Below are 26,905 nucleotides of genomic sequence, written 5' to 3'. Positions count from 1 at the left end.
TTACTCCAAAACCTGTATGTACCTTTCAGCATTAATGGTGCCTTCACAGATGTGTAAGTTACCCATGCCTTGGGCACTAATACACCCCCATACCATCACGGATGCTGGCTTTTGAACTTTGCGCCTACAACATTCTGGATGGTTATTTTCCTCTTTGTTACGGAGGACATGACGTCCACAGTTTCCAAAATCAATTTGAAATGTGGACTCGTCAGACCACAGAACACTTTTCCACTTTGCATCAGTCCATCTTAGATGAGCTCGGGCCCAGCGAAGCCGGCGGCGTTTCTGGGTGTTGTTGATAAATGGCTTTCGCTTTGCATAGTAGAGTTTTAACCTGCATTTATATATGTAGTAACAAACTGTAGTTACTGACAGTGGTTTTATGAAGTGTTCCTGAGCCCATGTGGTGATGTCATTTACACACTGATGTCGCTTTTTGATGCAGTACTGCCAGGTCACGGCAGTGGCTCTTACGTGCAGTGATTTCTCCAGATAATTTATTTACACAGATTTTTTTATGCTGAATTTTTATACACTGAATTTTAAAGCAACACTGAATATTTTATCACTGATTTTTTACACTGAAGTTTTAATGCACTGTTTTTTTTCACACTGAATTTTTATACACATGTTCTTTTACTGAACTTTTTTTTTTTTCAATTAAATTGTCAGCATTACTTGATGTGAAAAAAAAATCAGTTCACAAAATTCAAACACAAAAAATTCAGTTCCATAAATTCAGTGTCAAAAAAAGCTTTTGTAATACAAACACAAACTAAACTCCATATGAGTCTTGCTTTTTAAAGCCGCACATTTTTCCACACTGAAATTTTCAGCACTGAATTTTTTTTACACTGAATGATTTTTGTCACACATAAATTTTGATACGCTAAATTTTAAAACACCCAATTTTTAGACACTGACTTTTCTTACACTGTACTTTTTTTTTTTCAATGAAATTGTCAGCATAATTTGATGTACAAAAATTATGTTGCATAAATTCAGTGTCAAACAAAGCTTTCGTGATAAAGACAACAAATACATTTTTTTTTAAACAGCACATTTTTTTGACACTGAATTTTTTCAGCATTGACATTTTTTACACTGAATTTTTTATGCTGAATTTGTATACACTGAATTTTAAAGCACAATATTTTTATTACACTGAATTTTTATACAGTGATTTTTTTAAACTGAATTTTGAATACACTGTATTTGTATAGACTAAATAATCTTACGCTAAACTTTTTTTTTTTTTTATTGAATTGTCAGCATAATTTGATGTAAAACAAAATTCAGTTATCAAAATTCAAACGCGAAAAATTCAGTTACATAATTTCAGCGTCAAAAAAAGCTTTCGTAATAAAGCCAACAAATACGTTTTGCTTTTTAAAACAGCACATTTTTTGACACTGATTTTTTTATGCTGCATTTTAAAGCACATTTTTATTACACTGAATTTTCTTAAACTGAACTTTTTAAAAAAAAAAAATTAAAATTGTCAGCATAGTTTGATGTAAAAAAATTCAGTTAACAAAATTCAAACGCGAACAATTCAGTTACATAATTTCAGTCTCAAAAAAAGCTTTTGTAGTAAAGACACAAATTAACCTCCAAAGGTGGTTATAAATGATAACTGGCGGGAGGAGTTATTATTTAACATGTGAATTCCAAATGCTTGAGTGTGAGCGTCTGTAGTACTGTCTAGTTCTATCGTGCAAGGTGGCGATTAATAGGGATGTCCGATAATATCGGCCGATAAATGCTTTAAAATGTAATATCGGAAATTATTGGTATGGTTTTTTTTATTATCGGTATCGTTTTTTTATTTTATTTTTTTTATTAAATCAACATAAAAAACACAAGATACGCTTACAATTAGTGCACCAACCCAAAAAACCTCCCTCCCCCATTTACACTGGTTCACACAAAAGGGTAGTTTCTTTCTGTTATTAATATTCTGGTTCCTACATTATATATCAATAAATATCAATACAGTCTGCAAGGGATACAGTCCGTAAGCACACATGATTGTGCGTGCTGCTGGTCCACTAATAGTGTTAACCTTTAACAGTTAATTTTACTAATTTTCATTAGTTACTAGATTCTATGTAACTGTTTTTATATTTTTTTACTGTCTTTTTTATTCAAGAAAATGTTTTTAATTTATTTATCTTATTTTTTATTTTTTTATAAAAGGACCTTATCTTCACCATACCTGGTTGTCCAAGTTAGGCATAATAATGTGTTAATTCCACGACTGTATAATTCGGTATCGGTATCGGTAATTAAGAGTTGGACAATATCGGAATATCGGATATCGGCAAAAAAGCCATTATCGGACATCCCTAGCGATTAACATTCACATCAGGAGGAGCGATCGCATCTGGTTTTGTGTTTTTAAGCATTTCAAAAGGTAAAATGAAATAAAAAGGGCACTGAAGGATGAGTAAATGTTATCCGCATCACCCCTACATTAAGCTCCAAGGGGCAAAGTCAGAAGCTAATAGGCACTGTTGCTGATCCGTGACGCCTATCTCACCTCCTCCTTCCCACCCCGCTGAAATCTGCACGCTGTCATGGCCGACGTCCCATCTTGTTAGTCGCGTGAACGCCGTTTTTTTTTTTTCTTTTCTTTTTTATGGCGGCAATTAGCTCCACGGTCATGTGATGTGACACCTTTGAAACTTTTCTGACAGGCCTTCCCAGAAAAACACAACACACGACCACTAGGGCGCCGCCTTGTTTGAATGTGCTGACAAGACCGAATACTTTCTTTCTTTTTTTTTTTTATTATAAGGCAGGCTGACTTTTTTTAGAGGCTAGCGTGCATGTCTCTCCGCGTGCACTGACCAAGCAAAAAATAATGGGAGCGATACGGTAAGACAAAATGGAATCTGACTCGGGGAGCTCATCGCTCGATGATTCGAATCATTGACTTTTATGGAGCAGCCCAAAGGGTAAGTAAATTGTAAATTAATACAAGGAAAGACTGAGGAGACCCGAAAACGCTGCAGATAGCCACGCGCACGCGGCAGGTGCATCGTCTGCGGGCCGCGATAGCAAATGTTTTTTTCCTTGGGATGAAAGCGAGACGCACAGCTGGAGATCCTGCACTTCTGCAACTTAATAAGAATAACAGAGAGAGAGGGATGTTGCAGGGCATCAAACATGCATAATGTGCGCTTATCTGGATGAAAGATACCAGACCCACGCTAGCTCATAATGATATCCAACACAAAGGCGCGGGGTTTCAAGTCATGTTTAATATTCCTAACTGTTACCATTCGGAAATGGTACAATGCCCAGAATGTGTTTAATTGTCATTGCACTGAAAATGTACGACACAATTACATTTTTAGTACAAGGTAAACATGGGGGGGAAGAGGAGGAGGTGTAAAAAAAAAAAAAAAAGCAAGACCCAAACTAAACTCCTGGGTAGAGATGTCCGATGATATCCGCCGATAAATGCTTTAAAATGTAATATCGGAAATTATCAGTATCGGCTTCAACCTCCCGATTTTCCCAGGAGACTCCCGAATTTCAGTGCCCCTCCCGAAAGTCTCCCGGGGCAACCATTCTCCCGACTTTCTCCCGATTGCCACCCGGACAGCATTATCGGGGGTGTGCCTTAAAGGCACTGCCTTTGGCGTCCTCTACAACCCGTCGTCACGTCCGCATTTCCTCCATACAAACAGCGTCCCCGCCCAGTCACATAATATATGCGGCTTTTACACACACACAAGTGAATGCAATACATACTTGATCAACAGCCATACAGGTCACACTGAGAGTGCACGTACAAACAACTTTAACACTGTTACAAATATGCGCCACACTGTGAACCCACACCAAACAAGAATGACAAACACATTTCGGGAGAACATCAGCACAGTAACACAACATAAACACAACAGAACAAATACCCAGAACCCCTTGCAGCACTAACTCTTCCGGGACGCTACAATATACACCCCCCGCTACCACTAAACCCCGTCCCCCCACCTCAACCCCGGCATGTTTAAAAAAAATAACAAAATATTGCACTTTGTGAAAGTCAAAGTATAGTATAGGCTTTGGCTTTGCATAGTAGAGTTTGAACTTGCACCTACATATGTAGTAACAAACTGTAGTTACTGACAGTGGTTTTCTGAAGTGTTCCTGAGCCCATGTGGTGATATCCTTTACACACTGATGCCACTTTTTGATGCAGTACCGCCTGAGGGATCGGAGGTCACGGGCATTCAATGTTGGTTTTCAGCATTGCCACTTGATTTCTCCAGATTCTCTGAACCTTTTAGATGATATTACGGGCCGTAGATGGGGAAATCCCTAAATTTCTTGCAATAGCTCGTTGAGAAATGTTGTTCTTAAACTGTTCGACAATTAGCTCACTAATTTGTTGACAAAGTGGTGACCCTCGCCCCATCTTTGAGCATTTCATGGAAGCTGCTTTTATACCCAATCATGGCACCCACCTGTTCCCAATTAGCCCGTTCACCTGTGGGATGTTCCAAATAAGTGTTTGATGAGCATTCCTCTACTTTATCAGTCTTTTTTGCCACTTGTGCCAGCTTTTTTGAAACATTTTGCAGCCATCAAGTTCCAAATGAGCGAATATTTGCAAAAAATAACCACGTTTTCCAGTTCAAACGTTAAAGGCCTACTGAAATGATTATTTTTTTATTTAAACGGGGATAGCAGATCCATTCTATGTGTCATACTTGATCATTTCGCGATATTGCCATATTTTTGCTGAAAGGATTTAGTAAAGAACGACGACGATAAAGTTCGCAACTTTTGGTCTCTGATAAAAAAAAGTCTTGCCCCTACCGGAAGTAGCGTGACGTAGTCAGTTGTTCGCCTCCTCATATTTTCCTATTGTTTTCAATGCAGCTAGAGCGATTCGGACCGAGAAAGCGACGATTACCCCATTAATTTGAGCGAGGATGAAAGATTCGTGGATGAGGAATGTTAGAGTGACGGACTAGAATGCAGTGCAAGATATATCTTTTTTCGCTCTGACCGTAACTTAGGTACAAGCTGGCTCATTGGATTCCACACGATCTCCTTTTTCTATTGTGGATCACGGATTTGTATTTTAAACCACCTCGGATACTATATCCTCTTGAAAATGAGAGTCGAGAACGCGAAATGGACATTCACAGTGACTTTTATCTCCACGAGAATATATCGGCGTAGCTCTTTAGCTACTGAGCTAACGTGATAGCATCTGGCTCAAATGCAGATAGAAACAAAATAAATAAATCCCTGACTGGAAGGATAGACAGAAGATCAACAATACTATTACACCATGTACACGGTTAATAATTATCAGCCTGGCAAAGCTTAACAACGCTGTTGCTAACGACGCCATTGAAGCTAACTTAGCAACCAGACCTCACAGAGCTATGATAAAAACATTAGCGCTCCACCTATGCCAGCAAGCCCTCATCTGCTCATCAACACCTGTGCTCACCTGCGTTCCAGCGATCGACGGCGTGACGACGGACTTCACCCGATTATCCGTACGGTTGCCGGCTAGCGCGTCTGCTATCCAAGTAAGTCCTCCTGGTTGTGTTGCTACAGCCAGCCGCTAATACACCGATCCCACCTACAACTTTCTTCTTTGCAGTCTCCATTGTTCATTAAACAAATTGCAAAAGATTCACCAACACAGATGTCCAGAATACTGTGGAATTATGAGATGAAAACAGAGCTATTTTGTATTGTTTTCAATGGGGTACCGATACTTGTGTTTCACTGGCTACGTCACGCGCATACCTCATCATCCAAAGACGTGTCAAGACTGGGTTCTTGGGTCTTGTTTCTCCAGAAGGCAACGGAAAGTTGGCACGAGCCAGACGTAAGTTTGAATACATGATTTATTATTTTTTAACACTTATAAACTAAAAACAAAAAGGAAGCAAACAAATGGTGCGCACAAAGGCGGAAATACAAACTTGACTAAGAAACAAAAGACATGCACGTGGGCACAAAAACTATGAACAATAAAACAAAAACACTAACTGTGGCATAAATGAACAAAACTTACTTGGTAAAGGACTGTGACACGACATGAAGCAGAGTGACGAAATAGTGTGAGGACGCCAGGACGAACAACAGAAACATACAGATTTAAATAGTGACGTGATCAGTGAAAACAGGTGCGTGACAAGACAGGTGAACAGGTGCGTGACATGACAATGTGAACCAGGTGAAACTAATGGTTGCTATGGTGACAAATAAAAGTGCACAAAAAGTCCAAAACCAAATCCCAACATGACTAAAACAAAACATAATCACAGACATGACAGAGCCCCCTTACGGACAGATCCCAGATGTCCAAAACAAACAAAACAAGGCAGGATCGAGAGTCATGGGAGGGCGGGAGGGGGACATGGCGGTGGGTCGCCAGGCCAAGTGGCCCCGGATCCACCGAGGCATGGTCATGTGGCGGCGACGCGTCGACCGCCGCTGAACCTGACGAGGTGGGCGACCTGGGAATGGCCACATCCTTGGCCGACGAGGAGGTGGGCACGTTGTTGTGGCAGGCGGCGAAGCTTGGCGTGGTGCGTCAGGCGGCGAAGCTTGGCGTGGGGGGTCTTGGTCTTGGTCCTGGCATGGGCGGTCTTGGCAGCTTGGGTCTTGGTCTTGGCGGCGTGGGTCTTGGTCTTGGCGGCGTGGGTCTTGGTCTTGGCGGCGTGGGTCTTGGTGTTGGTCTTGGCAGTCTTGGTCTTTGGGTGGTGTGTCTTGGACTTGGCGTGTCTTGGACTTGGCGTGAGGGGTCTTGGTCTTGGCTTAAGGGGTCTTGGTCTTGGTTTGAGGGGTCTTGGACTTGGTCTTGGCTTGAGGGGTCATGGACTTGGTCTTGGCTTGAGGGGTCTTGGACTTGGTCTTGGCTTGAGGGGTCTTGGCGTCGTGGAGCTGCGACTGGCGGCACTTGGCATCGTGGAGCTGCGACTGGTGGCACTTGGCGTCGTGGAGCTGCGACTGGCGGCACTTGGCGTCGTGGAGCTGCGACTGGCGGCACTTGGCGTCGTGGAGCTGCGACTGGCGGCACTTGGCGTCGTGGAGCTGCGACTGGCGGCACTTGGCGTCGTGAAGCTGCGACTGGCGGTACTTGGCGGCGTGGAGCAGGTAGCGGAACTTGGCGTGGAGCTGCGACAGGTCCCTGGCGTGGAGCAGGTACTGGTGGCGCTTGGCGGCATGGAGCAGGTAGCGGAACTTGGCGTGGAGCTTCGACTGGTGGCGCTTGGCGTGGAGCTGCGACTGGTGGCGCTTGGCGTGGTGCAGGTGGAGGTGGCCTAGCTGGAGGCTGTGGCTTGGCAGGTCGAAAGACAGGTGGTGGTGGCCGAGCTGGAGGCTGTGGCTTGGCATTGCAATGCTGAACCACCCCACCTGAACATTTCCCAGCCCTAGCCCCCCCCCTCAAGGAGCGGATCCCAGACGCGCTCCCCGCGGTCTGGAACCGTCTTTTGGGGTGGGTGGAGGGAGGTCAGGAGGGGGGCTAAATCCTCCCCTCTAAATTGTCCAAAATGTCTTTCCTTCCCCCCCACCTGGGCTTTTGTGGGTGGATAAAAGGAAAAATTTGTGACGGGGGCGGGGTTTGAGTCTTGGGTGACTGTGATTGACAGGATCTAATTTGTAAAAACATGTCCTGATAATGTCTTATCATGTTTTTACAGTCTTTTGCTGGAGGTGAGTGATCACAAGAAAAAGAGTTCAGAGAAAAAAATCTTAAGCTGTGATGTCATCAGGTTGACGCCGGGCTGCCTGTGGCTTGCTTCCGCCCGGAGGGGGAGGAGCTTGCGGGAGTGACATGTCCTCTCTGCTTGCGGAAGCCCTCCCTGACGTCCTTCGTCGGGAGTGGCGCCTCCGGGACTGCGGTGACGCAGCGCAGTCCTCGGACCAAATGGAGTCTCTGTACTCCATGGAGGAGTAGCGCCGCGATTCCTCCTCCATGGCGCGGAGGACCTCCCTCGTTGCCTCGTCAAAACCGTCCAACTTTCGTTTGGAGAAACTGTTATGCTGGCGTCCTACTGTCACGACTGGGTTCTTGGGTTTTGTTTCTCCAGAAGGCAACGGAAAGTTGGCACGAGCCAGACGTAAGTTTGAATACATGATTTATTATTTTTTAACACTTATAAACTACAAACAAAAAGGAAGCAAACAAATGGCGCGCACAAAGGCGGAAATACAAACTTGACTAAGAAACAAAAGACATGCACGTGGGCATGTGTTGCAATGTTAAGATTTCATCATTGATATATAAACTATCAGACTGCGTGGTGGGTAGTAGTGGGTTTCAGTAGGCCTCTAAGTATCTTGTCTTTGCAGTCTATTCGATTGAATATAAGTTGAAAAGGATTTGCAAATCATTGTATTCTGTTTTTATTTACCATTTACACAACGTGCCAACTTCACTTGTTTTGGGTTTTGTACATCGCTACATGTAAAACACTGTGGGTGGGATTTAATGCTTACAACACATTGGGAATTTAGCGCCCTCTAGGCTGGTTGCAAACAGTCCCTTTTTAAGAGGAGAGTAATAGCTAAAAGAAAAGTTATTGCGGTGTGACGTACTGCCAGTTTTGCATGAATCGGCGGAAACCAGCAAATCAAAATGGTGGCACCAAACAAACTCAAACTGCAGCCTGATTTATACACGCTGCAAACAAACAAACCCTGAACTCCGAGTCGAGCAACAAAAGCATCCATTATGTCTTCAGTTAAGCACATAATCGTTTAAAAAAACTAATTTGTCCCGGCCTATAAGGACAAAATGTCCTGCTTTGTCTCATTTAAAGAAATTACCAGCAGACAGCTAACAAAAACGATGCTGGTAATTAGTCCCCTAATTGTTTCTTCGTTTGAACGCTCCCTACTCACTCTCCTTTTGTTTGCTGCTGCCAGCCCCGGACTTTGCAGAACGGCGTCTTCAGCCCCGAGCCCGGCTGGTGGTCCACTTAAGTTCATTGATCCGCCTTTTGAAAGTCAGTCCTGTGATCTTCCTGTGATCCCGTTAGTGAACTTGATAACTCTTCAGGTCCAGGTCACGGTCACCCTGCCCTCCTCGTCTGCCGGGCTTTTATCTCGCTCGTTCGGGCTGGTCCGACTCTCATATTCAGACTTTGTCATGATCATCTCAGTGGAAGGGGGTGGGCTCCTCCGGGCTTGAAGGGAAACTGCACTTTTTGAATTTTGCCCATCATTCGCAATCGTTACAGGAGGCAAGAACACACGTAATTTCATATTCTGTACGTTCTAAATAGTAAAAAACTGATAGCACCAGGCGGCTACCAAAACACAAAATAGGGAGTCATCTATTTTGCCTATTAAGCGCTCTAAAAAATACCCAAAAACCGCCAACAATACTCCATTAAATGCTGTCACCTGCATAGTAATTAAGCTATAGCGACATTGTTATGATAGGAGCTAACACAGAGGAACTACTTTTCTGGACGCTGCCACAGAAAGACAAGTTTTATGCCCCTCATTATTTGTCTCATTTTGTGCACCAAATGTTTTATGCTGTGCGTGAATACACAACTTTGGGAATTTTGCCCATCATTTGCAATCCTTATGAGGGGCAAAAACACACGTCTTTTCGTATTCTGTACGTTCTAAATAGTGAAAAACTGATAGCACCAGGCGGCTAACAAAGCAGAAAATAGGGAGTCATCTATTCCGCCTATTAAGCGCTCTAAAAAAAACATCCAAAAACCGCCAACAATACTCCATTAAATACTGTCACCTGCATAGTAATCAAGCTATAGCGACATTGTTATGATAAGAGCTAACACAGAGGAACTACTTTTCTGGACGCTGCCACAGAAAGACGTGTTTTATGCCCCTCCTTCATTGTCTCATTTTGTCCACCAAATGTTTTATGCTGTGCGTGAATACACAACTTTGGGAATTTTGCCCATCATTTGCAATCCTTACGAGAGGCAAGAACACACATCTTTTCATATTCTTTACGTTCTAAATAGTGAAAAACTGATAGCACCAGGCGGCTAACAAAGCAGAAAATAGGGAGTCATCTATTCCGCCTATTAAGCGCTCTAAAAAAAAACATCCAAAAACCGCCAACAATACTCCATTAAATGCTGTCACCTGCATAGTAATTAAGCTATAGCGACATTGTTATGATAGGAGCTAACACAGAGGAACTACTTTTCTGGACGCTGCCACAGAAAGACAAGTTTTATGCCCCTCATTCTTTGTCTCATGTTGTGCACCAAATGTTTTATGCTGTGCGTGAATACACAACTTTGGGAATTTTGCCCATCATTTGCAATCCTTATGAGGGGCAAAAACACACGTCTTTTCGTATTCTGTACGTTCTAAATAGTGAAAAACTGATAGCACCAGGCGGCTAACAAAACAGAAAATAGGGAGTCATCTATTCCGCCTCTTAAGCGCTCTAAAAAATACCCAAAAACCGCCAACAATACTCCATTAAATGCTGTCACCTGCATAGTAATTAAGCTATAGCGACATTGTTATGATAGGAGCTAACACAGAGGAACTACTTTTCTGGACGCTGCCACAGAAAGACAAGTTTTATGCCCCTCATTCTTTGTCTCATTTTGTGCACCAAATGTTTTATGCTGTGCGTGAATACACAACTTTGGGAATTTTGCCCATCATTTGCAATCCTTATGAGGGGCAAAAACACACGTCTTTTCGTATTCTGTACGTTCTAAATAGTGAAAAACTGATAGCACCAGGCGGCTAACAAAGCAGAAAATAGGGAGTAATCTATTCCGCCTATTAAGCGCTCTAAAAAAAACATCCAAAAACCGCCAACAATACTCCATTAAATACTGTCACCTGCATAGTAATCAAGCTATAGCGACATGGTTATGATAAGAGCTAACACAGAGGAACTACTTTTCTGGACGCTGCCACAGAAAGACGTGTTTTATGCCCCTCCTTCTTTGTCTTGTTTTGTCCACCAAATGTTTTATGCTGTGCGTGAATACACAACTTTGGGAATTTTGCCCATCATTTGCAATCCTTATGAGGGGCAAAAACACACGTCTTTTCGTATTCTGTACGTTCTAAATAGTGAAAAACTGATAGCACCAGGCGGCTAACAAAGCAGAAAATAGGGAGTCATCTATTCCGCCTATTAAGCGCTCTAAAAAAAACATCCAAAAACCACCAACAATACTCCATTAAATACTGTCACCTGCATAGTAATCAAGCTATAGCGACATTGTTATGATAAGAGCTAACACAGAGGAACTACTTTTCTGGACGCTGCCACAGAAAGACGTGTTTTATGACCCTCCTTCATTGTCTTGTTTTGTCCACCAAATGTTTTATGTTGTGCGTGAATACACAACTTTGGGAATTTTGCCCATCATTTGCAATCCTTACGAGAGGCAAGAACACACATCTTTTCATATTCTTTACGTTCTAAATAGTGAAAAACTGATAGCACCAGGCGGCTAACAAAGCAGAAAATAGGGAGTCATCTATTCCGCCTATTAAGCGCTCTAAAAAAAACATCCAAAAACCGCCAACAATACTCCATTAAATGCTGTCACCTGCATAGTAATCAAGCTATAGCGACATTGTTATGATAGGAGCTAACACAGAGGAACTACTTTTCTGGACGCTGCCACAGAAAGACGTGTTTTATGCCCCTCCTTCTTTGTCTCGTTTTGTCCACCAAATGTTTTATGCTGTGCGTGAATACACAACTTTGGGAATTTTGCCCATCATTTGCAATCCTTACGAGAGGCAAGAACACACATCTTTTCATATTCTTTACGTTCTAAATAGTGAAAAACTGATAGCACCAGGCGGCTAACAAAGCAGAAAATAGGGAGTCATCTATTCCGCCTATTAAGCGCTCTAAAAAAAAACATCCAAAAACCGCCAACAATACTCCATTAAATGCTGTCACCTGCATAGTAATCAAGCTATAGCGACATTGTTATGATAAGAACTAACACAGAGGAACTACTTTTCTGGACGCTGCCACAGAAATACGTGTTTTATGCCCCTCCTTCTTTGTCTCGTTTTGTCCACCAAATGTTTTATGCTGTGCGTGAATACACAACTTTGGGAATTTTGCCCATCATTTGCAATCCTTACGAGAGGCAAGAACACACATCTTTTCATATTCTTTACGTTCTAAATAGTGAAAAACTGATCGCACCAGGCGGCTAACAAAGCAGAAAATAGGGAGTCATCTATTCCGCCTATTAAGCGCTCTAAAAAAAACATCCAAAAACCGCCAACAATACTCCATTAAATGCTGTCACCTGCATAGTAATCAAGCTATAGCGACATTGTTATGATAAGAGCTAACACAGAGGAACTACTTTTCTGGACGCTGCCACAGAAAGACGTGTTTTATGCCCCTCCTTCATTGTCTCGTTTTGTCCACCAAATGTTTTATGCTGTGCGTGAATACACAACTTTGGGAATTTTGCCCATCATTTGCAATCCTTACGAGAGGCAAGAACACACATCTTTTCATATTCTTTACGTTCTAAATAGTGAAAAACTGATAGCACCAGGCGGCTAACAAAGCAGAAAATAGGGAGTCATCTATTCCGCCTATTAAGCGCTCTAAAAAAAACATCCAAAAACCGCCAACAATACTCCATTAAATGCTGTCACCTGCATAGTAATCAAGCTATAGCGACATTGTTATCATAGGAGCTAACACCGAGGAACTACTTTTCAGCAATGGTAAGTTAGCGCCTTGCTCACACTGCTCCTCTGGCCACATGAGAGGTAAGTTAGCTACTGACCTGAGTTTGTAAAAGTGTTCTACTAGATTATAAATCCTGTCCCGCACCTGTATAGGAAGAGTTTGTGGCCATAAGCATACTTGCCAACCCTCCCGGATTTTCCGGGAGACTCCCGAAATTGAGCGCCTCTCCCGAAAACCTCCCGGGACAAATTTTCTCCCGGAATTCTCCCGGTTGGACCTGGATAGCCTCCGGGAAGAAGTAGTGGACTACCAAGTGCTTGGCAGTGAAGATCTTAGACTTTATTTTTATTGTCAATTAAATTTGAACTTTACAGTACAGATAAGAACGAAGTTTCGGTACATTAGCTCATGGTAGTGCAGGATAAAAAAGCAATAAGGTGCATAATGAAAAACTGTACGTGGCTTGTATATATGCATTTTCATGAAAGGAATAAAAAGAAATGATGATGATGATATATAAATAAATAAATACATATATAAATAATACATAAATATATATAAATAAATATATATAAATATACATGAATAAATAAATAGATTACTGTACAGATAAGTATATTGCACTTTTTCACATGCGCCCACGTTTATGGATGTATGTTATATTGTCTTTTTTTATTCCAGCGAGTTAATCCATTTTGGGGGGGAGTTGAGGGGATAATTTAATTATGATGCGTTCAAGTTCAGTGAAGATCTTCCTCAGGAAGCAAATATTGACCAGTTTTGTGGCCATGCTAGGGAGAGATGGAAGATTCCAGACTCTGGTGCATTTGATGAAGGCACTTTTGTGCGTGCCACACAGCAATGCATCATCAGAGAGGGTGTTCAGCATGGTTAGAAAAATAGTGACAGAGAATAGAACAAGGACGGACAATTCAACCCTTAACTCAACAATGAGTAGATGAGTGTTATGTGTGTGTATATGTATAAAAAATGAACACTGAAATTCAATACCGTTCAAAAGTTTGGGGTCACCCAAACAATTTTGTGGAATAGCCTTCATTTCTAAGAACAAGAATAAACTGTCGAGATTCAGATGAAAGTTCTCTTTTTCTGGCCATTTTGAGCGTTTAATTGACCCCACAAATGTGATGCTCCAGAAACTCAATCTGCTCAAAGGAAGGTCAGTTTTGTAGCTTCTGTAACGAGCTAAACTGTTTTCAGATGTGTGAACATGATTGCACAAGGGTTTTCTCTAATCATCAATTAGCCTTCTGAGCCAATGAGCAAACACATTGTACCATTAGAACACTGGAGTGATAGTTGCTGGAAATGGGCCTCTATACACCTATGTAGATATTGCACCAAAAACCAGACATTTGCAGCTAGAATAGTCATTTACCACATTAGCAATGTATAGAGTGTATTTCTTTAAAGTTAAGACTAGTTTAAAGTTATCTTCATTGAAAAGTACAGTGCTTTTCCTTCAAAAATAAGGACATTTCAATGTGGCCCCAAACTTTTGAACGGTAGTGTATATATATATATATATATATATATATATATATATATATATATATATATATATATATATATATATATATATATATATATATATGAAATACTTGACTTGGTGAATTCTAGCTGTAAATATACTCCTCCCCTCTTAACCACGCCCCCAACCACGCCCCTCTTCCCACCCCCGATCACGCCCCCCACCCCCCAACCCCCACCTCCCGAAATCGGAGGTATCAAGGTTGGCAAGCATGCCATAAGTCAAGAAGTCGGTCAACTTTGAAATTCCATATGTTAATTGGTTAATTGGTCTAAGTTGAGAAACTTAGACCAAGGGTATAGAGCACCGCCCTAGTGGCTTTTTCAAAAGTGTAGGAGGACCAACATGACACAAAACTTCCTAATTGTTGGAAATCCCACTATTTAATATGTTTGTCTTTATGCTTTACTGATAAGTGCATTTCGGCGGTCCTTGAACTCACCATAGTTGTGTAGACTGTTTGTTTACATGCATAACTTTCTCCGACATTGCCACAGAAAGACGTGTTTTATGCCCCTGCTTCTTTTTCTCATTTTGTGCACCAAATGCTTTATGCTGTGCGGGAATACACAACTTTGGGAATTTTGCCCATCATTTGCAATCCTAATGAGAGGCAAAAACACGCGTCTTTTCATATGCTGTACGTTCTAAATAGTGAAAAACTGCTAGGCATGTTTAATATTTTTGGCCACTGTAACATAACACACAGTTTGAACAGTAACACCGTGTTTGACTATAGGAAAATAAAATGCTGCACTGATTTTTTGGCGTACCACGAGATGGAGCCCGCATACCACTAGCGGTACACGTACCATTGTTTAATAAATGTACCAATTACAACATGCATAGTTGCAGCCTGTATACGAACGTTGGATGTTTTATAGAGCGCCTTATAGGCGGAATAAGTTAATTCCCAATACCTTTATTGTTAGCCGCCTCCTGCTAGCAGTTTTTCACAATTTCTTTTTAGAACATACTGGAAAGATAAAAACGTGTGTTCTTGTTTCACGTTTTGGATGATGTTGAAAATTCTCCCCTAAAAATGGCAGTTCCATTTTAAGCATACTGTAAATTTTTTCGCAAAGTAAGATTTTAGGGTTATTTCCACCAGCACACTGACAGATCACTTTGGGTCATGGTGGTACAGTTCAGATCGATAATTCCGGATCAGGTTTCTGCTGTGGAGTGTGTGTCAGCTAACGGCGTGATACATAATAGCAGTGCAACGCAGTCTAAGCGGCTGTAACAGCAGTTTTTTAAATTCCTAAAATGACCCGGAATAAAAACGGAAAACGTCCATGCATCGTCTTTTCAAATCCAAGCCTACACAGGTTTCACACAGCACACGTTCTAGACCTCTCAACTTGTTCTTGTCTTCCCACTCTTTACATTTTATAGAAACTGAAGTCTGAATTCTTCACCGACCAATCAGCAAAAAGCCTCATGTGCACACGGGTGAACTCGGAGACCATTGAAAATGTCAAGCAAAGTCAAGCATAATGGTGCGTTCCATTTGCACAGAGAAGTCGGATTTTCCAATTTTCTATTGGGAAGTGTCCACGGAAACGCCCTGACGTCGCGTCCGGCTCATCGACTATGCGAGGCTTGTAGTGGTAGGCCAGCGAGCGTCTGTTTTTTAAAGCATTCTGAGCGGCATTTTGCCTTTCTCAAAGAAAAATGCCCTATGCTTGCGTTGTCTTAGGCCGGGGGTCTGCAACGTGCGGCTTTAGTGCCGCCCTAGTTTCATACATTTTTTCCCCAATTAGGAAAAATATATATTATTTGCTGTAATATGGTTTCTGTAGGAGTACAAACATGCCACAAACCTTCTTAATTGTTATAAATCCCACTGTTTATATTAAACATGCTTCACTGATGAGAGTATTTGGCGCGTACCACTTTGTCCTAATTTCGGAAGTCCTTGAACGGACCGTAGTTTGTTTACATGTACAACTTTCCTTGATGCTGCCACGGAAACACGGGTTTTATGCCACTCCTTCTTTGTCTCATTTTGGCCACCAAACATTTTATGCTGTGCGTGAATCCACAAAGGTGAGCTTTGTTGATGTTATTGACTTGCTGGAGTGCCAATCAGGCATATTTGGTCACTGCATGACTGCAAGCTTAATCAATGCTGACATGCTATTTATTGAATTGAATTGTATTTATATAGCGCTTTTCTCATAGTGAAACCCAATCTCAGTTACATTTAAACCAGTGTGGGTGGCACTGGGAGAAGGTGGGTAAAGTGTCTTGCCCAAGGACACAACGGAAGTTACTAGGATGGCGGAAGCAGGGATCGAACCTGGAACCCTCAAGTTGCTAGCACGGCCACTCTACTAACCGAGCCATACCGCCCCACATACATACAGCTAGCATCATTACGCCTCGTATTTGAGGTATATTTAAGGTCATTTTATTTGTAGTTTCCGTTTCCTTCAACTTGGACACACACATCTTTACCTTTGGCCTTTCTAAGCCAGTCATTTCCAGGAGTTATCTCACCTTCTGAGTAGCCTCCGTTCTACTAATGTTTTCCTATGTTGTAAAAATGTGTAGAATAAATATTACATTTGAACTTTTCTGTCAACGAAGATTTGCATCAGCCCGCATGCAACACAGTCATTTGGATAGTAGGCTAATATAGCTAATATAGACACTTACATCGTGTGTTTCCTTCATTATAACACTTGTATACTGCTTTACATTTGTTGCGGCTCCCGACAGATTTTTTGGGGGTATTTTTGGTCCAATATGGCTCTTTCAACATTTTGGGTGGCCGAACCCTCTCTTAGGCTGTTGGAACCGTTCAAATTGTGGACCCCAGGAAGACTAGTGGGTTGTTGAGGCAACCAGCTAATGGGGATCCTTAACAAAAAAATAAAAACATTTAAAAAAAATTGCGAAAAGGGTAAACATTTCTTCAGAGTTCCTCGAGAGGTAATCAAGAAAGGCGAAAGAGTCTAATATTGTACGGAAGACGACGAGAAAATTGATACGCACTCCAGTCCAAGGTAGCTGAGTCGAAGAGCGCACAAGTTTGCAGTGATCACTTCGTTAAAGGTTTGTTTGATATACTTTTAACGTTTATATAATGGAAACATTACTCGTGTTTCTGGAAACACATTTTTCTCTTCATGTTTCATAAACAGTGTTTGTCAGGTTCAAACACTGATGACATCTATTAAACGAGACACGAAGCAAGGAATTAAACAGAGACAAAATTAAATTTGGCTCAATTTGATGAGAAAAGTCTGGGCTGTAGTCTTGAACAGTCTCCAGCACGCTCTCACGAAAAAAGGTTCACGTCTCCTCTTATATTTGGATATTCCCTGTTTACATAACAACAGCTGTTTCTAAAGGAATGGGGGGTATGTAAACAGCCATTGTTTTCTGTCACATTAACACAAAAGAAAAAGATGCATCTGGCTTGGGCTGGTCCTGGATCGAGCTTGGGCAAGTCTTGGATCACAATAGATAAACCCCTTCCGTCACCTCCCAATGTACACAATGGAATTTTACAGGCCTTTGGCTTGGTGCAACATAAACAGCCTCTGTTCACTGGGAACTCAGAGAACTGACAGTGTTCGTAATAACGGCGTTATTTAATAAAGTTAGTAACGCCGTTACTTTTACTAGTAGCAAGTAATCTATTTACTTTCAGGTTTGTTATAACGCTGTAAGCGATTGCTTGATGAAACGTGGCTCGCTACTTTTGATGTGGTTTTATTTACGTCAACAACAAGTTCAATGCAGGAAATATTTTTTACTTGTGAAAGCCACAAGCAGCGTCGCACAAAAATTACTTTCATGTCAAATAGGAAGAGGCAACATCACACTGTGACACAGCAGATAACAACATGCACACACGTGCACGATGGGAATAATACACAACAAATCAAATTAATTGAAGTGACAAACTTGCCCTCCAAACAATACACCGTTTGTTGATAAGAAGATATGACAGCCATGGAAGCACATTATTATGGCAGAAACAAAATGATACTATAAATAAATACAAATAAATGTGACAAAGGGGTAGGATTAAATAAGCTCTGCTTCTTCCTACTCCTTTTGGAACGTGCTGTACTGGTATTGTGTGATGCATTACATTGTATCGTATGCATGTTCGAAATAAACTCAAACTGAACTGAACTGAACATTTAATCTCTCTATTGAGCAGAGGTAACACAATCCGGTGAAAAGAGCTGGCGTCCCAGCCGACACACGCAACCACAGCCCTGTTGAAACCCTCGATGACGTCACTTAGCAACAGGCCCCGCCTTTTAAAAGCACAGACACACGCACACTGTGCTCTATATGAAACGTCTTTGAACTGCAAATAACAGATATTTGAAGGTTGTTTTTGTTTTTTTAAGTAACGCAATAATTATTTTTCCTATTAATTAATTACATTTATTTAAGAGTTACTCCGATAGTAACAAGTAACAAGAATGTATTACTTTTTAAAGGTCATTTTCAAAACACTGTTCGTAAAGCACCAACTCGGCGAGCCTTGAAAAAAATAAATAAAATGTGTAAAGCTTTTACCAAAGGCAGCAATCATAAATGAAGCTTTCAGCACATACACAATGTTGACATCTGCAGTTATATTTTGATGAAGACGGGTACTCGTAAACGGCGCCTGCAACAACAACAAGGCAACAAACACGGCTGCAGATGCGAAGTTAAATCATGAAGTGCTACCTTACCTAAGTGAAAACGATGCATATTTATCCGGGAGAGTCTTGATACAAATTTCCTTGACCCTGCCACACACAAAGAAGTTGTAGACCTCTAAGCTTTTCCAAGTTTCCAGCTGTTTTTTCGTGTAGAATGACGTGTAGAATTTCTGGAAACGTGACCGACGGATAATCCTTGATATCCATCCATCCATCCGTTTTCTACCGCTTGTCCCTTTCAGGGTCGCAGGGGGTGCTGGAGCCTATCTCAGCTGCATTCACTCGACATTTTTTTTTTTTTTATAAAGTATAGTAATAGATTCCATTGCATAGTTTGCAATTTTTGTATTTGCTTTTAGTGGTAAGATCCAGGCCTCTTGTGTACTCAGATAGTTTGTACTCTGTTTGGTGTACAGTAGCCATGTTGGTTTGGTGGCCCACCACTTTGTTTACTTCCGTTCAAAAGTCACGTGACTGGATACAACCTATAAAATAGGCTTCTATAATGTACGTCTTTGGCACTTCTGATTATGTCTATGAATGTTCTCATTTATTCAGGTCATAGTAATAGATCGCAACTGGACTGTTTGGTTTGTCTGAGAAGACGTTTCGCCGCTCATCCAAGTAGGCTTCATCAGTTCATGCTCATAGACTTAAATTGGTCTGATCTAGTCATAGACTTAGATTGGTCAGATCTACTCTAAGACGTATTACTTTTATTTCAGACTAGATCTGACCAATCTAAGCCTACTTTGGCGAGCAGCGAAACCAAACAGTCCAGTTGCGATCTATTACTATGACCTGGATGGTCTGATGTAGTCATAGACTCCGATTGGTCTGATCTAGTCATAGACTTAGATTGGTCAGACATAGTCTGAATTAAAAGTAATAAGTCTCAGACTAGATCTGACCAATCTAAGTCTATGACGAGAATAGGTTTCGCCGCTCGTCAAAGTAGGTTCATCAGTTCATGCTCATAGACTTAGATTGGTCTGAACTAGTGATTTAGTCATATTCTTAGATTGGTCAGATCTAGTCAAAGACTTATTGATTTTATTTCAGATCTAGTATGAAATGAAAGTAATAAGTCTCAGTCTAGATTTTACCAATCTAAGTGTATGACGAGAAGAGGTTTCGCAGCATGTCAAAGGAGGCTTCATCAGTTCGTGCTCATAGACTTAGATTGGTCTGATATAGTGATTTAGTCATAGACTTAGATTGGTCAGATCTAGTCAAAGACTTATTGCTTTTATTTCAGATCTAGTCTGAAATGAAAGTAATAAGTCTCAGTCTAGATTTGACCAATCTAAGTCTATGACGAGAAGAGGTTTCGCAGCATGTCAAAGGAGGCTTCATCGGTTCGTGCTCATAGACTTAGATTGGTCTGAACTAGTGATTTAGTCATATTCTTAGATTGGTCAGATCTAGTCAAAGACTTATTGCTTTTATTTCAGATCTAGTCTGAAATGAAAGTAATAAGTCTCAGTCTAGATTTGACCAATCTAAGTCTATGACGAGGAGAGGTTTCGCAGCATGTCAAAGGAGGCTTCATCAGTTCGTGCTCATAGACTTAGATTGGTCTGATATAGTGATTTAGTCATAGACTTAGATTGGTCAGATCAGATCTAGTCTGAGACTTATTACTTTTATTTCAGATGATGTCTGAAATGAAAGTAGTAAGTCTCATACTAGATCTGACCAATCTAAGTCTATGACGAGAAGAGGTTTCGCAGCATGTCAAAGTAGGCTTCATCGGTTCGTGCTCATAGACTTAGATTGGTCTGATATCGTCATAGACTCAGATTGGTCAGGTCTAGTCTGAGACGTATTACTATTATTTCAGACTAGATCTGACCAATCTAAGTTTATTACTAAATCAGAACAATCTAAGTATATGAGAATGAACTCATGAAGTCTACTTCGATGAGCGGTGAAACCTCTTCTAAGACAAACCAAACAGTCCAGTTGGGATCAATTAAAAGCCCTGAGATCACTTCTGATTAGTTTTTGTCGCACTAAATCGGCCATGTACAATGTATTGTTGGACGTTTATATTTTGTAACGTTACTGTAGTGTAAATTAAAACAATTTCAGGTGTTTTATACGTTCTACATCCACCGTGTTTGAAGGTAGCAGAAAGACTGCATAAGTTGTTTGTATTCAGACAAGGCAAGCGCAAGAATAGCTTTGGATGTGGCCATCTTGATTTCCGACCTCGAAACTGGAACGCTTCCATCTCGACCGTGACGTCATTCCCAAAAAGCAGCAAAAGAAGGTTGTTTACCTTGCCGACGTACTGCGGGTCAGACCCCATGTACTCCTCCAGCACAAAGAACTGGTTCCACACCCATCCCCGCTTGACCCGCTGGAACCCAGCCGGCCCATTCCTCACGGGGCCCGCTGAGCTCCTGGCGTGCGACCTCCCCGCCGTCCTGCCCATTCCCGCCAGTGGCGACGAGGGCGGCCGCGGATGTGACGAGGCGGAGCCCTCCTCCAGGTGAAACCAAAGGAACAGCAGCAGGCAGTTCCTTGCTAGCATTGGCGTGCTGGTCTGTGCGGGTCGGGTCTCAAGAGGGGCAGTCGAGGCTATGGCGGCGAGGGATGAGCCACGGTGACGGCACTTTTTGGCGAGAGGGTGGGGGCAGGTGGGGGGGATCTGCCCCGGGTTTTCCTGCGTCTGTCAGGAAGGAGGTCCCTTCAGGACGTCATCACCTGAAAACAGAAATACAATATTTCTTACTTTTATTTCAGGTTGTCCCCATCTGATATAGATATCGGATATCTTGCCATGAAAAAAAAAAACAGCAATGGATGATATCGACTTGCATCTAAAATGTACGATACAAGAAGTCCTGCCAGTTATTATCTAAACCTCCTCCAGTAAACACACTAGGTTGGTCTTTTCTTCTGTTTTAGGCAAATAATTGACAACATGGAAGGCTCTAAGCTACTAGGAGAAAGCAGCTACGTAGCAGATCAGCCCAAAATAGCACACAAGCTAGACATACATAATAAGTGTCCTTAATTAAACAATATTGCATTCTGAAAAACCACATTCACCAATATAAACAAATAGTTGTAGTTGCATTGTAAAGGTACAAAGCAAGATTGAAGCGTATTAAAAAGTAAGAATTATTGTGGCCCTTAGGTGTCACCAAAAAACAATTACCATCCCACTTGACTTAAAGACAGCATAAATCCATTCCATTCTGACATGGTATTGGATTAATATAAGTATGAACCAATAATCAAATGTATCAGGACACCCCTACTTTGTTAGCTTGATGCTGCCAAGGCTTTACTCAGTTGGTAGCGGTTGAGGTAAAAGTTATACGTGTACCCAAAACCGAAAAATCTGTTTTCCGAATAGAAAAGGCAAGCACAACTGCTGAATACTTATTTGGACGTTGACAATATGGTATGTTTTTGTTCGAGTGAGAAAGTAATTTCTCAATATCGAGTTCTACAAACTGAGGATGAAACAGTGCACATGTTTTTTTTGCCATTAGCGCATCATTTGATAATGTAGTTCTCGGTACTATGGCATGGAAGTTGCTAGACAACAAACAAAAAGGTTAAGATGTTATGTCATGAAAACATAGAAGGCAAAGCAACCGGACGGCGATCGAGGTATTTATGGTATAACTGGCAAATTTGAACAATGTCGTTATTACTGTGAAAATTCCGGATTATAAGCCGGTACTTTTTTCCTACACTTTGATCCCTGCAGGGACATAACACAGGTCATTTGTGTTATGTCGCCATCTTTTGGACGAGTTCGCTCACTGCAGGTGCTGCAGTGTCCTTCAATTTACAGTGTTTTTTGTTTTGTTTTTTCCAACCAAAGTCTCCATAGCGTTACTACTTGTATGGATTTTTAATTCATCATTTCAAGCAAGGTTTGGAAGTTTTAGAATAGAACTAAAACAGTTTATATTTACTAAATATTGTATATTGTATACATATATATTGTATATTGCATAGATGTACGTGCTATCCTAATGTAATGACGCTAGCGTTTCTAGAATTAGCTAGTATGCTAACACATTTACGAGTGTGTGTTAGTATTATTAACTTACAACGGCGTTATTTTTGGATTGTTTCAGTTTCACAAGTTCCTCAGTAAATTCACCAAAACGTCACCGCAGAGTTACTGAGTCTGTTTAGCTGATTAAAGAGCTAGCTCCCGCCGCTCGTGGGTCCATGACGATGACTTCTGTTTTGTTTTAACAGCCGTTTTACTGCCCTGTTACAGGCACCGTTTGGAAACGATTAAGGTATGTAAATAAACATTTACAGAATATTGATGTGTAAATAATTAATTTTATCACGTATATATCTGCGACTTATAGTCCGGTGCGGCTAATACATGGACAAATATTACAGTGCGCTCTATAGTCCTGAAAGTACGGTATATTGATGCGTTTATTTGTTCACAATATTTACATAAAATGTTCGTTTCATCGCTCATACGAAACATTATCTTTCACGACTATTCCTCCAATGTATTCACTGTGGTTACTGCCGAACCTAGATCGTTGCCGCCTGGCGAAAAATGCGCCTTGACTGACGCGCTAACATAAAGAATGTGTAATCCGACTTGCAGACATGCAATTTAAAAAGTGTAATCTGCTCTTTCTGCCACTGTCTGCTCGGTTTGCGTCTTTGTGTCGCATGTCGGAAGTTACAGCGAGGCTTTTACCAAGAGAGGCCAGGACGCCGCCTGTCACATCCTTGTCACGCCGCTGCCGCCTTATTGAGTCCCGGCAGATAAAAGTGGACGTCTGGAGTAAAACCCTCCGAAGGGACGGCTTATACTCTGCGGCGACACACAGTGGAATTTATGTCCATTTTAGGCACCTTAGAGGAACAAACATGTACATTGTGCTTGTTTGTCATTTTTCATTCTCAACAAGTCAATCACTTTCCAGACTAACTCTGTGAAACTTGCTCGGAATCAGTTCCTTTTTGTAGTTTTTACAAAATGTTTGATCCTTTTATTGCAAGATATGTTCCGCATAGGGAAATCTACACCTGCCTACATTGATTACTAGGGAGTGGCATCTCTGCCTGATATGATATACATCTCCAGTCACAAGCTACGATCCGATACTTTTGAGATACCTGTCCATCAGTCAGTGATTAAATGAGATCACATTTACATCCTGGTCACGATGCATCATGATTTAAGTACGCCTAATCGACGCAGACTCTGTGTCGCCATTTCCACTGATTTACAGGTTAGATGTGCTTTCAGTTTATTACCGTATTTTTCGAACTATAAGGCGCACTTCAAATAAATGCGACTTATAATCCGGTGTGCCAAATGTACAGAATATATTTGGTTGTGCTTACCGACCTCAAAGCTATTGTATTTGGTACAGGGTGGACTGATAAGTGTGACCAGTAGATGGCAGTCACACATAAGAGATACGTGTAGACTGCAATATGACTCAAGTAAATAACACCAACATTTTATATGTTCCATTGGAAATAAAGAACATTACACACGGCACTCAAAAATCTATCAAAAAGTTTTAGTACGACTTTGGTAAGCTATGAAGCCGCACTGCTTGATGGAGTGTACTGTGCTTCAACATACGAGTATTATTACGGTGTGTGTATAAGGTAAGACATATTATCTGGTGTTTTGTTTCACAATATTATGCAAAAGCAACTTTTCTTTCATTCTGGTACCTGCTGATCTGTAGTTGGGATCTGCATAAGTCCTGGAAATTTCCGCGCGTTTGCCTTTGTAGTCCGTACAACGTAGTCGATAAGCTTTTTATTTTTCTCTATCTTCTTGTTATGAGACATTCATTCTCCTCTGTTGCCATTTCTAATATAAAGTAGTGTAAAGTTCTTACTTATATCTGTCAGTAAACTCCCCATGAAAGCTCTAAAACATACCGGTGTAGTGACTTTACATTATTCACCCAAGGAACTTTAGTTATTACAGAGTTCCGGTCGGACGTTTTTTTACAGGACACATTTCCTTGTTGATGTTTCCGGATGAGGAGATGCTGCGCCGTTATTGATTGAAATAAAGTCTGAATGTCATTAAAACAGTTAGCTCCGTCTTTTGACACTTCTTCTACCCCCGTCCTTGCACGCTACACCGCTACAACAAAGATGACGGGGAGAAGACGCTGCCAAAGGTGAGCCAGGTAAATAAGACCGCCCACAAAAAGGCGCATCCGGAAGCGACTGTCAGAAAGCGCCTTGAAGATGATCTGTAAAACATAATCTATGCAACATTTTGACTAAAGAACCACCGTTACACGTTATGTAGACCACAAGGAAGTGTTTTACATTTAGAAAAAAAATAAAATAATATGACTCCTTTAATGCGCCTTATAATCTGGTGTGCCTTTTGTATGAAAATAAACCTGACTAGACCCGCTAATTGGTAGTGTGCCTTATAATCCGGTGCGCCCTATGGTCCGGAAAATACAGTACCTAATTAATCCAAGGGCCAAACGTAAAAACGTAAAACTAGCTTGAGGTGTGATGAACCTTATCTACCACCAGGGGGAGTTTCGCTTCATTGCCTCAAGTTTAAAAGGACACTTTGGACAATGGATCAAATTCAATTGAGTTTTGTTATGTTACCTACTCAGTGGCCTAGTGGTTAGAGTGTCCACCCTGAGATCGGTAGGTTGTGAGTTCAAACCCCGGCCGAGTCATACCAAAGACTATAAGAATGGGACCCATTACCTCCCTGCTTGGCACTCAGCATCAAAGGTTGGAATTGGGGGTTAAAATCACCAAAAATGATTCCCGGGCGCGGCCACCGCTGCTGCTCACTGCACCCCTCACCTCCCAGGGGGTGATCAAGGGTGATGGGTCAAATGCAGAGAATAATTTTGCCACGCCTAGTGTGTGTGTGACAATCATTGGTACTTTTAACTTTTTATTGATTACAGACCATATCACCTCGTTAATAAGCTCATCCTAAATATTTCACCTAATTTAACCCTTGTGTGGTGTTCATATTGTTGTTACTCAGCCAGCGTTTGTGGGTCGGATGGACCCGTTGCATTTTGTGGCTTTTAATGCCTCACAATCAAACACTTTTTTGTTAAAATATTGACTCATCCCAAAAAACATCTGTAATGAAGTGCTTCGAGAGGCTGGTAAAGGAGTACATTGTCTCCAGACTTCCCCCCACATTCGACCCATACCAGTTTGCTTATCCCCCTAACCGTTTCACAGAGGACACCATCTCCTCTGCACTCCACCTGAGCTTAGAACATCCGGAAGGAAAGGACACACACGTGCGGATGTTGTTTCTGGACTTCTACTCGGCATTCAACACCAGCACTTGGTGAGCAAACTGGCCCCCCTTGGATTCAGTACCCCCCTATGCAACTGGCTGTTTGACTTCCTCACAGACAGACCCCAGTCTGTGAGAGTGGGCAACAACACCTCCAGTGCCATCTCCCTGAGCACCGACTCCCCCCAAGGCTGCATCCTGAGTCCGCTGCTGTTCACGTTGATGACCCATGACTGCTGCGCCAGGTCCACTACTAACCACATTGTGAAGTATGCGGACGACACGACAGTAGTGGGCCTCATCCGTGACAACAACGACATGGACTACAGGGAGGAGGTGAAACATCTGGTTGACTGGTGCAGAACCAACAACCTGGTCCTGAACGTCGACAAGACCGAGGAGATCATTGTCGACTTCAGGAAGCACCAGTCCAGCCACGCTCCACTCTTCATCAGCGGCACATCGGTGGAGATGGTAAGCAGCACCAAGTTCCTGGGGGTGCAGATAACTGACCATATAACCTGGTCCCTACACACCGGAGCTCTTGTAAAAAGAGCTCAGCAGCGCATGCACTTTTTGGGTCGGATGAAAAGAGCACAGCTCCCTCCCCTCATTCTCAGCACATTCTACAGAGGCACTATAGAGAGCCTGCTGACCAACTGGACTGGAGCCTGCAATGCCTCAGACTGGAAGTCTCTCCAGAGAGTGGT

The 26,905-nt window shown here is 41.7% G+C and overlaps 1 protein-coding gene and 1 long non-coding RNA gene across 3 annotated transcripts in view; one reads left to right on the top strand and one right to left on the bottom strand.

The window, feature by feature from the left end:
* LOC133629857 (cadherin-12-like) overlaps nucleotides 1–26,905 on the bottom strand; it is a 312,919-nt gene that overhangs the window by 208,434 nt on the left and 77,580 nt on the right. Inside the window, exon 2 of the mRNA XM_062020904.1 lies at nucleotides 21,204–21,631. Coding sequence (XP_061876888.1) covers nucleotides 21,204–21,458 — 255 coding nt within the window. The 5' untranslated portion in view covers nucleotides 21,459–21,631. The remainder of the gene's footprint in view (nucleotides 1–21,203; nucleotides 21,632–26,905) is intronic.
* The window catches only part of LOC133629861 (uncharacterized), an 87,603-nt gene that overhangs the window by 50,035 nt on the left and 10,663 nt on the right, over nucleotides 1–26,905 (top strand). The gene's annotated exons all lie outside the window — the stretch shown is intronic.

Source organism: Entelurus aequoreus, linkage group LG15 (genome assembly GCF_033978785.1).
Source record: "Entelurus aequoreus isolate RoL-2023_Sb linkage group LG15, RoL_Eaeq_v1.1, whole genome shotgun sequence".
Classification (NCBI taxonomy): domain Eukaryota; kingdom Metazoa; phylum Chordata; class Actinopteri; order Syngnathiformes; family Syngnathidae; genus Entelurus; species Entelurus aequoreus.
Note: the sequence above shows the minus strand (reverse complement) of the source record. Positions and strands in the feature narration are given on the sequence as shown.